The sequence below is a fragment of the Podarcis tiliguerta genome, assembly GCF_965153285.1.
Source record: "Podarcis tiliguerta genome assembly, chromosome: 3".
NCBI lineage: Eukaryota > Metazoa > Chordata > Lepidosauria > Squamata > Lacertidae > Podarcis > Podarcis tiliguerta.
In genome coordinates, this window is record NC_139536.1 from 113,034,826 (window position 1) to 113,047,568 (window position 12,743).

Genomic DNA, 12,743 nt, shown 5'->3' on the forward strand with positions numbered 1-12,743 from the left:
CAGCCATGCAGAGCAATGCTAGGCATATTTATTCAACAGTAAATACCACTGTAACCAAATCAATTTCATAAGTGTACCTAGGACTGCAGCCTTACTTATTTAACAAAATCTATACACCAACTGATTGTAAAAATAAAAAAAACCTGAAAGACTGAGGCTCACAATTTTCCATGTGATGCCCAGACTTGATGTAATAACATGCAAGTGCACACATCTGGTAAAACAAGAAGAAAAGTAGGCGTTTTTTAAATACTGTTACCCGATTTTCAAAACTTAACACAATTTTTAAAATTGTATTGCACACTACAGCTGCAATCTTGAACACATTTACCTGGGAATAAGTCCCAAATAACTCAAGGTGGCTCACATCTGAGTTGATGTGCATTTCTATTAGTTCAGAATACTTAAAATTCTAAATGTTACATGGAAGTAAGTATTATTGAATTGCCACTAAGTAAAGTGTTTACAAGCATCTATGCCACAAGTATACGCACTTTACTGAAAGTTCCAGATAAACATATTTAGAACTGAAGCATAACTGTACTATTTATCCAGAAATGCTCATAATTTTGGAAATCTACATACACTTTATCACACCAACGGCTGTATAAAGAATATGAGACTTAATTCAAAATTGTTATAGAGCAGCAACTATACCAGTATAATCTGTGCTCTGTGATTTAAACATTAAAGAACTAATCATACTCCTCACCTGGGTAAAATGGGTTGAATTTTAATTAGCTGCTACTTCTGTCCCATGGATATTTACTTGTTAAGTCCTATGTCAAACACACTTATTTAGAAACAAGTACCTCTTCAGTCAATTGATCTTGCCTTTAACATCATTTCTGAGCAAAGAAAGACAAATAAAACTATGATACAAGCCCGTAACTGCGCAGCACTAAAATTAATAGTCAGCCTTGTTTCTCAGCAGTAGAAAACAAGCTTCAGACCAGATGAGTGGTTAAATTATTTGGTTCCATTGGATCCCAAAGCTAACCAGCCAGCCTCCCTCCCTGCTTAAAAGCAACAAGCATGTCAAGTCCAGAGAAATAAAACCCAACCCTGTCATCTCAGTACAGCTAACCCTCATCAGGGCCAGCCCTAAGCATAGAACTGAAGAGTCGGAAGGGACCACGAAGGTCATCTAGCGCAACCCCGGCAATGCAATCATCTTTTGCTCTACCGACTGAGATTCCTTCATACTTCGGCCCACTGATTGCAACTGAAATTTAATTCCTTCTTTTCTTTTCTTTTTTTAGGGAGTTCACAGCAGCCGTTTGAAGCCCCTGGGAAGGGGATTCTCCTCAAGCTGCAACTTTGGAACTGAAAATGCCAAAGTCTTCCTCAAAGCACCACCTCAACACACACACAACAGCTATTTCCCTCAGCTTCGGTGCTCAACCAAGCCCCCAAAAATAAGAATATTCCTCAGTGGCAAATTCGGCCTGTGTAACTCTCGAAAGGTTCTCTAAACCTTTTTTTTTTTCCCCCTCTGGGCCAAAACTTCCCGAATTAAAACTTGCTGGCGCCACACCGATCTCCCTATCGATAAGAAACACATTGGAAAAGGAGAATGAAACAACACCCTAGCAGTGCTCGGCTTTATAATAAATAGGATCGTGAGGGGCATGAATCTTCCCGCCACATTCCTGTCACACAGCCTTCGACGACCCCATGCCTAGTGGGGCTTCTTAGGGCAGGGAAAAAGTGGAACCCCCCCCCAAAAAAAGCGCTTTCTGCGTGTTTCATAGCATTTGCTGTTAATATATCGGTGTGGTGTTTTTTCCGACTTGGTTCAGCCGCGGGCCACGCAGCCCCTTCCCGCTCCGAGGGCTCCCTGAGGGACGCGGCGTTGGCGGGGCTGGGGGCGGCGGGAAGGGAGGTCGCCGAGCCTTTCCCCCCTTGAATAGGCCGTGGCCGGCGATGGCAGCAGGCGCCGCGGAGAGCGCTGCTTCCTCCTCCGGCCGGCTCTCCTCTCCCGCTCCCCCCGCTGGGCGGGCGCAGGCCGAGCGGAGACACAATCGCCCGGGGCTGCTGCTTTCTCTCTCCCCTCGGCCGCCGCGCGGCTTTCCCATCCTCCCTGCCCACTTTGGCCCATTGTCTTTCCTCTCGGACACGGCGTCAGGGCCGGACTAAACCTCAGCGGGAGGCCGAGGGGGAAGCGGCAGGGCGGCCTCGGCGCGCTTCCTCGCACTCTTCTTCCTCGGAGCCAAGCACAAAACACACACACACACACAACACACCGGGCCAGCGCGCCTCGCCATTTCGCAGGCCGTGAGGGGAAACCTCCGGGTCCCCGGCATGGAGCTGCTGCTGCCCACCGCCCCCTTCCCCTCAGCCGCCCTCACGCGCCTCAGCCCGCCATTTTCGGCCTCTCCGCACCCCGGGCCCTCTTGTCCCCACAAAGGGCCTCACAGCCCTCTTTTCTTCCCCCCAACTCCCTCAGCCTTGGCCGCCGAGGCCGCGACACCTGCCCACCGACACGTGGCGACCGGGCCGCTCGGCTGCCTACCTCGCCACACCACCTACAAAATAAAATAATTCAAACCACATAACTCCGGGCGCCACACAGAACCGCCCTTCCCTTGGCAGACTACAGTTCCCGGGATTTTGGGGTGGGGGGCTGTGTGTTTTCAAGGAGGGGCATGTGGGAAGGGGTTGCACATTTCGGGCAGGAATGGCGAACATGGAAAAGAACTGCAGCTGACCACTTTTGCTCTCTTTCAGCTGCTAGGAGTCCTTATGCACCAGGCAGCAGAGTCCAGCCCGCACTGAACTTTCATTTGAACTCATGAGACCCCTGAATAAACTTAGGGAATCAGGAAAAATACGAGCAATTTTTGTGAGATAGAGCAGCCGAGCTGGTCGCACCTTTGCGGGTTTCTAGCCCATGAGTGAACTTAGCTTTGTTTGACTTGCCTGAACCCCAGAAGATAGGTTGCAATCCACTGGGTCCTAAAGCACAGTTCGCAAAGCCCCCGCCTTTTCCCAACTTTTGCTTCCTTTTCTGTTCCTTGGAATCTCAGTAGTTTTAAGATCAGGCACTTTCTAGAAGTTATTTTCTAGGGAATAGTAAGTGCAGGTAAATGATAAATACTCCCTCCCCGAAAGGCAAGCGCCAAATGTGAAAACTTTGCAAACATACATAGGCGTATCTTGCAGGAGGGAAGTCCAGACAAGCCCTTAAGAATTCATTGTATAGTTAACTTGCAATACAATGGTCTACATGTCTACTCAGAAGTAAGTCTCTTTGGGTTTAATGGGGCTTGCAAGGATTACAGCCTTGGCTTTCTTGGCAGAAAAAGATTAATATTGAGACACTCTGCACACCAACCAAGGAGCAAACTTAGTGATTTATGCATATAAATACACAGGGTGGTATTCAATTAAGTTTTATTCAGAGTAGACCCATTGAAATCAATGAACCTAACTTGATTTCAGTGGGTTTACCATGATTAAATTTTAGTTGAATAACACCCACCATAACCAAGTCAGATTAAGGTTGGCTGGAGCTTTGGGGCTCTACTAACTTGCAGCTATTTTATACAACTTTCTATTGCTTCACAACAACCATGTGAGGTAGGTTCAGCCGAGAGATGGTGACTGGCCCAAGGCAGGAAGTAAGCAACAACAATGATGATTTAGGGGAGTTTAAAATGTGAGGCTGCATGTGTTCAGATTATTATCATTATTAAAAATGTATATGGCAAACTGTTTTTGTTTGCTACATTCCAGTTTTAAAATTTTACAGCAATCAACGCATGGCGGCAGGGAGGATGCCTGTTTCTCTGGCATCAAATATGTTTCTAGTGTCTCATCACCTCTTTGTTGCCTGTGAATACTATGCAGTACTGCATTTATGCAGTTGCAGATGTTAATTTTTAATATATCTCACATCATCCAAATGTTGTGTTGCTGTTGCTTTTATTCTAACATGTCAAGAATGTAGCCGTGGAATGATGGGGTGAAGACGTGTGCTTCACAATTAAAAGTGCTGGGGTTTGGGGGGGGGGGGTTTAAGGGAAATGCAGCAGCTGAAGGAGGGAGAATGTTGGTTGAGTTGACTGTGGCAGCAATATACAGGGAGCGCTTATTAGTTGCTTTCCCATCCATGCGGCTGAGTTGCTGGTGGTGGTCTAAGCACCTTTCCTCCAAAGAGTTCAACTGTGGTGTTCATTATTTCCCCCCTTTCCTTTTTATGCCCACAACAGCCCTGCAAAGTAGGTTGGGCCAAGAGAGAGTGAATGGCTCAGAGTTATCGAGTGAGCTTCATGGCTGGGTGCTGATTTCAAACCCTTTTTGCTCAAAAAAAAAAAAATCCCCTATAAAAAAGCAGTAGTTATTATGAGATATTAGTAAACAACTGCAACTAATGAATGCACTGCTTACTTTTCAACAATTTAAACACTGAATTTATCCAAGCATAAGCATCTGCACAGAATTGCTGTAAATCTTCAGTCACTCTTGACTCCATCTGAAACACCATGCTTGCACTGCCAGTTTCAGATTAGCTGATGAAAGGCCTGTGGTAACAGAACTGGATCCTGAAACTTGATTTCTTTGGAGAAGAGCAGGGGCCCTTGTCCTTTAGCACTGCGGGACAGGCAAAATTAAACAGCTTAGACCTTCTCTACCACGGAGCTACAAATATGGGGAAAGCTTCGCCTTTGACATTCTGTCTGTCACGGCATATTACCAGTTGGGTGTGACCTCTGGTTTGTTTTGGGGCCATCCTCCCCACCTGCAAAAGCAGGTGTCGTAAAGCGCACGCGCTTTTTGTGCAAATCTGATGCGTCTCGACTCCACACACGCGGCACGGGGTCAACAAAACCCTTGTGCTCTCCCCACTGTGGGTTTCCTTCCCCACAAAGACCATTCCCTAATCCCTTCTGGCTCGCTCTGCCCCCGATCCATTCGCTCTCCAACGTGCGCACCCGCTTTCCAGCACCCCACTAGGGGCCGGCCGGCGGCGCCCCCGTTTCTCCAGCCCAGTTCCCCTAATCCCAGCTGCCACACCGGCACGTTAGGGCTCTGCGCGATCCTCCGGAGCAGCTCAGATCAGAGCGCTGGGTGGAGGTTTAAATGTCGCCGCTTTTCTCCGGGCTGCGCTTCGCGCAACTGGAGCACAAATTGGATCGCCGGAAGGGGGCGTCTGCGCGCTCGCTCCGCCGGCTTTCCGTCGCGGGAATCTGGGTGCTTCGGCATAGACGAGAGCCACCCTCTTCTCTCCGACGGGGTGGGCGCAGCTACGGGAAGGGAGGCTTCTCCTCCCCGCCCCACCGAGCCCAGCCCGGCAAGAGAGAGGAGGAGCGGCCTCTCGCTCCCGGCGGCTCAGGGCTTTGCCGTCGATGGCCGAGCAAAGGCGGAGAAAGAAACCCAGCACAGCTCCCGAGACAACTAACGTGGCACCGCGGCTGGCGCAGCACCTGGAGGGGATCTGCCTGCGCGGCGCAGCCTGCAACAGAGCGCGCAACGCGGCTGCAAACAGGTCAAGCCCCTTGCGCTCCTCTTAGCCGTCGCTTCTGAGCAGGCGAGAGGGGGAAGCGGCGCAGCACATCTCCCCCGAGAAGCGCCCACGGCAGCCTCTGCAACACGGGCTGCAAGCGGCTCGGCCAACAGACGGGGCGGCGCGCGCGCCCAGCTCGGCGCAGCCATCGCGAGCGCGCGCAGGAAAAGACCTGTAACTTCTCCACTGAACTTGAAGCCAGTCTTCCTTGGGGCTTGTGCTAAAAGTCGAAAACGAAGGACCGGGAGCCACGACCCCGCGCGATTTTTTATAAACTGTGAGGAGCTCGAGAGGCTCCCACTCTCTGTATAAACTGAACAGACCACTCGCCCCCAGTCCAACTTCTCAGTCTCAAATCACTGGAAACGCAATAAACTGCGGGCCAATCTCACCTAATAGCGACAAGACAAGTATCAAAAGTTTAAAACGGGAGAACTTTCAGCTCCCGGCGCCCCTCTAGCCCTTCCCAACCCTAAAGTTATAATGGGCTGGATATTTAGATCGTCATTTTTGCGACGGGAAAGAAAGGGAAGGATGCGGAAACAGCTGAAGACAAGGGTCTCAGCGTATCAATAATATCAACCCCCCCCTTCTTTTCTTAAAAAAAAACCAAAAGACAAACAAACACAAACCCACAATAAGTTCACTTCTTCGGCTTTCACTTTAATAAAATAATGGTTCGTTTGGAAAATGGGGTATAAATCTTCATTTTGGAGGCAATTAAAGTGTTGATTTCATTCGTGCCCCTGAGCGATTCTTGTAATTTGCTCAAATAGCTTTATGTACCAAGCGCTCCAGAGCTTTTAGAAACCCATTTTCTAGTTAGACTTGTTGGATTACAATTGTTATTCAAGAGCAGCTCCCGGAGCTTTTCCTCATCCAGGGCTGGATTGTAACAGCTCCCGGGTGCAGGGGCTCCGGCGGAGGCAGAAAGGAGAGCCATCGCCCCAAGCAGGGACCATCTCGCCTCCGTCGTGCCAGGAGACCAGCAGAGTACGAGCTACACGCCCACTTAGGAGTGGACACTGGGGAAAGGCGCTGCTGACTCTGCCAGCAGAGGCGCGGCGAAGCAGAGGCTCCTTGCAACATGTTCCCTATATTAATATTAACATTTTGTCCATGAGCTTCTGGGAAGTCCAGGGCTCAGCACGCGCGCGCTCCTCTTGCTCCGAACAGCCTTTGCTCGCCATGCCTCATCGCGCCTAAGCAAGGCTCGCCACCAAAGAGAGCGCATCCCCACGCGCCGGTGCGGTGCGCCTCTCACCAAAGCGGATCTAGGAAAGAACGCGCTAAGTCAACCCGACGGTGCGTCCTTGGGGATCCCAAGACAGAGCTGCTTCCAGGAGACCCAAGCCGGCTCGGCGGCGCCTGGCTCTCTTTTCTTTTTAACAAAAGGAAGCCTACAGAGCCGCGGCCCGATTGTCCCTGGGACCCTCCGACGTATCGGGTCGTAAAGTAGAAAAAACTCGGAGCAGCCAGTCGCTTCCTTTGAAAGGGAAACGGCTTCTGCAACTCAACAACAACCATTAACCATCCTGCCACCTTCCGCGAACCAAGACCCCGATGGTCGCTAATTGCTGTGTTAAGGAGCATCGATTAGTTAGTATCACATCCCGTATTAATCCAAAACGGCACTTTCGTTTTCCTTAGGAGAAGAAGAAGAAAGCATAGCACATTCCGAGGAAGCGCATGTGGCCATGGCGAAATCACCACTTTAAATCACACTGGCATGCGGCGGGATTGGGCCTAGCCTTGCAACTGATGGCGAATATCCCATATAAGGCGTGTCGAATGCATGCAGGAGCGCGCGCACGATTATTTAAAATAAAATAAAATAAAATAAAAGGAATCGTGCTTTTATTATTTATTTTCTCGGTTAAGTCAAATAAAACCCGACGCCCTTTGCAGCCGTCAAGCTCAGCACAAAGCAATGTTCAATGAAGTCTAAAAGCGTTCGGGCCAAGAAGAACTGACAAGACAGGCTAATGAACCGTAGAGAGAGAAAGAAAATAGCCAGCATTTGCTAGATTTCAAACCCTCTCTGCCTCCTTTCCCCGGACCACCTATCTCGGATTCCCCCCCTCCCCCCTTCTCTTCACCCCCACCTCCACCCCCAAATCATTACTTTACCCGAAAGCCTACGATTCAGGCCTAAACACTTCTATTATCATTAAAAAGGGAGTAAATAAAATAAAGACAAAAATTAAAAGCGACAAGGAACAGGTCAAGTTTGCAGGCGATGCTTTTACAAGCTCATTTTGCCAGGTCGAATCGGAGAGCAAGCCTTAATGAAACAATAATGGCCACATTATTCAAAAATTTTCATTTCGATGGAAATTTATCTAAAAGGGGCTTAATCATATGCAAATAATAAAAAGGGGCGTTGTGACCCAGTGAGCTATCTGCATACAGATTTGAGCGGGTGTTACAAGACTGGAGATGATCATACCTGATCTGTTAGATTTGCTGATCTCGTTATGTCTTCACTGTCTGATTTTGATCCGCCTTCTCTATCGTCTATCACCAAATCGATAGGCATTTTTCCTTTCAAACAGCTAATATACCGGTGGCAGAAATTGTCACACAATTCGTGTACCTACATTATGACAGAAGTAACAAAACCGAAATATAGTCAAGTGCATGTTAAGTGAAATTGACAAGAGCAATCACTCCCCCCTCCCCCTCCCCGTTCCTGACATCAAAAGTTCTAAACAGGGGGAAACACGCTGCAATTATCCCCTCGAGACGCATCCAGAATTAAGAATAACTTTCTTTTCTAGCAAAATAGAGATATCCCAGAAAATTGACAGTGACAAGATGATTCACAGCCTACAACGTATTCAACACCCGTGTTAAATTCATCTGCTCTCGGAGCTGTGACCATTAGCGAGGTGACCTGCATGGGTGACATTTAAGGTAAACTATTTAATTTCACCCAGTTATATCATCGCAAACCCTTTCCGAAGGAGGCTGGCGACACAAAGGGTCCCCTCCTCCACTTGTAAGCAGAGATGAATGCACTCTGGTGAAAAACATTATACACATCCCTGACCTTAAATTTGGAGGCACTGTAACCTAATGTGAATGGGCCTATTTTAGCCTATTTCTTGTAGAACGAAACCAATCCACTTGTTCCTGTTAGATAAAATGCCTGGAATGCCTGCATCCCTCCCCACCCCCACCCCATGTATTAATAAATCTCTCATAGATGTTTATTTTTAGGGCAAGGGGTGAATTCTCCAGCTATCAGTGACATACACAGGTCCACTGAAATATAGGTTCCCGAAATGCTTCGATTCTGGCGCTGCCTTGAAATATGCTTGCATCCAGAACCGAATTTATTATTGCTACGCAGAAATTTAAGGAGCAAACTCGGATTGCTCAGGTCTCTTCGTCTTAGGGATGGGTGGGGGAACGAGAATTGCCCAGTTCAAGAGAAACAGAAACTGACGCATCTAGCAACTCTGGCTTGTTTCTGCACAACGTGACAGGACAATCTATGCCCCGCGTGTGACCCTGCAGATGCCTTAAAAAAAAATACACTACAAAACTAACTACAAACCAAACGAAGTGCCTTGACCTAACTACCCACAGGAACCAGACAGAAGAGGGATCAGTGTTCCAAACATTATCAAACGTAGAGAGAATGCGCAACAATTTGTACAAAGGTAGTAAAAAGGGATACACAGCCAGCGAGTTCGTGATCCAGATTTTTTGTGGCTGAAATTGTAATTAAACTGCGAAGAGAAATGGACGGCATGATTGGTCTTGACACTAATTACCAGAAAGAAAGACATTTATGCAAATTCTGCCGAAGCTTCAACTTCGTGAAACATTATTGGGAGGGAGGGAGGGAGGGAGAGAGAGAGAGAGAGAGAGAGAGAGAGAGAGAGAGAGAGAGTAAGAGAGAGAGAGAATATTACCTTCTCTAATTCCAACAGATGAAACCTTAATACTTGTATGGCTTGGATCATCTGCAAAGATACAAAACAACGTGAGTCTCTGTGTCTCCATAGCTGGCTTTCATTTATACTATCAGAGTAGATATGTGTGAATGTAACGCACATATATGTACGCGTGTGTTTTGATTTATGGCAACACTAAAAGTTAATAGCAATGGCTTTTGTATGTTGTCGAACATGGAGAGATCTCAAGTTTGTTTGTTTTTTTTTTTTAAAAAAATATTACCATTTTAACCAAGTAGCTAAATTACACGGATCACAAACATTTATTTTATTTTATTTTTTTAAAGTATATTCTCTGTATTGTAATACTTCTGGATAAACAGCCTGGCAGACTTGGGGAAGGGAGGAGGAGCTGTTCCCAATACCGCATGTCTAATTTTTAAAGATCACCTTTATTTATTTATTTATTTACCTATCTATCTAAGGTGAGTTTGGCTCAATCCCTCGCAACCCATAATAGCTATAAAACTGTTTCACAAACAGAGGTGAGCTATTTCGACCTTTCCAAAACAATGAAATAATCACATTTAAATAAACAGCAGCACGTCTTGGACGCTAAACAAGCGCCCTCGACTACCCAACCCCAGTTCTTATGTCTGGATCGCGTGTTGTTGCTGCGCGGTTGACCTGCGCTTCCGGTTACACAAAATTCAAGCTATAAACTTCCTAATGAGACGTTCTCCAAAGAACTTTAAAATAGTACTAATGACAACTGCATCTCCAGAAATAAGATAATATAATACCAAATATGTATTTGAACTCTTACCAAGTTATCCAGTTCAGGATTAGAAGAAAATAAGGGTTTCTCTGCTCGGATCTACATACACCGTGGGAAGTTCAGGACGGGTTTTTTAAAAAGAAGAAATAAAAAGAGGTTTGAAATACGAAAGGAGACGAGGCAAAGGCGTTATTATCTTTCCTAGCTTCGTTACATAGTGGGGTCCATTATGCAATCTTTCCTGCAAAGCCCCCGAGTGGTGGATTTGGAAGGCACCCGCTTAGGGAAGCGAAGCGAAGGCACCGGGAATACTTTCGGGGGCTGAAGCCACGCCAAGCAGAGGCTTTCGAGCGTCAGCTGCGCCTTGGTCCAAAAGCCTGAAGCAGGCTCCTTTGCAAGGTGGCGGGCAGAGGGCAGAAAACCTCCGAGGCTCGCACCCAAGTCAATGTGGGGAGGAACCTGAGGCCAGAGGCTTGCGATCCATTCCGGGGAGGGGGCGTGTGTGACAAGGGATAACAGTTCCAATGCATTCTAGCCTTGTCACTTTATTACTGCTATTATTGCTGCTGCTGCTACTGCTGCTGCTGCTGCTATTACTCTCGTCATCATCAGACATTTGGAACAGTACAGGAGGAAAAGTGCAAGAGATTTGCATTGAGACTTGTTTTCTGACCTGTTTGGCAAACACTGCTATGTCTTCGTTGAAAGACTCTGAGGAGCAAACATCGCCGCCCGCCACCCCGGGTTCCCGGGGAGTGCATGTCGCTAATTCACATTTCTCAAAAATCAGTGCTAAGAGGGGGAAGAGGGGGTGTCTGAAAGAAAAATACAAGAGTCACCAAAGCAACACACAAGACGACACAGCAATTAGAGCAAATTCAAGAAGAGCGCCCAAAATGAAGTTTACAGCAGCAGGTCTCCTCAGCCACCGGCACCCACCCCCCGGTTTTTTACACCCACTTCTCCAATCACTGCTCACTTTGCTACTCTCCAGACCTGGATCCCAAGGGCCTGAGCCATAGAGATCTCCAGGATGGCCGTTTTGAAGCAAACTTGGTCAGAGAGCTTGTTAACGTTAGCTAAAGTTCAAACCAACCTCGGGTCTAGTTGCCATTTTGAAATATCTCCCCCCCCCCCCGCAAAAAAACACCCACCCACCACCGAATTTTCTTTTGTGGGTTTAGTTGTGGGGGAAGACCGAATGGAGTCCCATGTACACTAAGGTGGAGTGGGGACTCTGTTTTTATTTATAATTTGGAGTGGACTGCGAAGTTACGCAGCTCAGCTAAATTGCCAACCAGACTTGGAACGGGTGGGGGTGCAGGCGTGGATGGTAGGGTGGGGGACACACGTCCCCTTAAAAGTCACCCATCTCTAACCGCTAAAATGTGTGACACCAGCCCTTCCTCTCCAGTTGGCCTAGACTATCCCTTTCCAATCTCTCTCTCGCTTTCTCGCTCTCTCTCAGACACTGCCTGGTTAGTGCACAATAATAAATAACATTGTGGGATTGATGAAATCTCACATTTTAAACATTTTATTATCGTCAATGCAGTCGTTTACCACAGCAACGTCACCCGCCTTCTACACCCCCTGCCTGACGCTCCTTTTCACCTCGCTTTCAACCTTTTAGTGGGGTTCACAACTTAAAGGAAACGCCACTATCACGGTTAAGTTTCATCGTTGTCAGTAGGCAAAATAATAATCGGGGGGTTCCAGTTATTCCCTCTGAAATTGTTTGAATGATCAATTGTAACCGAAATGCTGCCAACTCATTTGAAGTCATACTGGTGAAACAAATCAAGCCCCACTACATAGAAAACTATTTTTTAAAGTTCGCGCATTGGAGAGGCTTCAAATGCTGCCGAGAGGCGTGGGATTGCAGTTCTGAAGCCACCCGTAAAGTTCTCCTTTTAAATAACACACTAGAGTTAAAAGGGGTTTTGTTTATTGGCTTCTAAAAAGATTTTATTTTAACGTAAAAAGGGGCAAAAGTATTCTTTATTTCTCAAATATTCTTGCAAATATTTTACTTTCAATCAAACCCCAGCTTTATTTTTACTATCTCAACATTTATGTCCTTCCTTCCTTCCCTTCCTTCTTTCTAAAGAGGTCAAAATAACCAAATGACATTCTCAACCACGCCCCTGCGATATATAACTTTGGAATTACAAAAAGATCTATATATACAATTTTCTTCATTTTTATCCAATTCCTATATCGCGTCTAGGCTTTTAGTTGAAGGGCTGGGGAGAAATATAGTGGTCAATGTTTTGTTGTAAAGTGGCTCAACCTCTTTGCATTTATCCTTCAAAATCTCGCTCTGAGAGGGTGTTTATTTGTCCATCCGAGACCGATTGGCAAGGAGAGGCACTGAAATCAACCCGCCGCCACCCCTGCTCCGTCATCCCCATGCAAAGCCTCGGCTGCCCCGGATTATTTACCTACGGTCTCGAGTAAACGGTGGCTTTCTTCAGGGAGGGGAAGAACGGGGAACGAGCACGTCTTAAGCTAATGAACCTGATGCTAGCTGTACCTACCCATAAATGGC

The 12,743-nt window shown here is 47.0% G+C and overlaps 1 protein-coding gene across 4 annotated transcripts in view; it reads right to left on the bottom strand.

Annotated features, from left to right (window-relative positions):
- MEIS1 (Meis homeobox 1) overlaps positions 1-12,743 on the bottom strand; it is a 150,320-nt gene that overhangs the window by 135,177 nt on the left and 2,400 nt on the right. For 3 of the 4 annotated variants that reach the window (XM_083435398.1, XM_083435395.1, XM_083435396.1), the window contains exons 2-5: positions 10,866-11,007; positions 10,241-10,291; positions 9,433-9,483; positions 7,959-8,105 (exon numbers count right to left, since the gene is read on the bottom strand). In XM_083435398.1, the coding sequence (XP_083291524.1) occupies positions 7,959-8,105; positions 9,433-9,483; positions 10,241-10,291; positions 10,866-11,007 (391 nt within the window). The remainder of the gene's footprint in view (positions 1-7,958; positions 8,106-9,432; positions 9,484-10,240; positions 10,292-10,865; positions 11,008-12,743) is intronic. The other variant, XM_083435397.1, reaches the window with a different exon arrangement.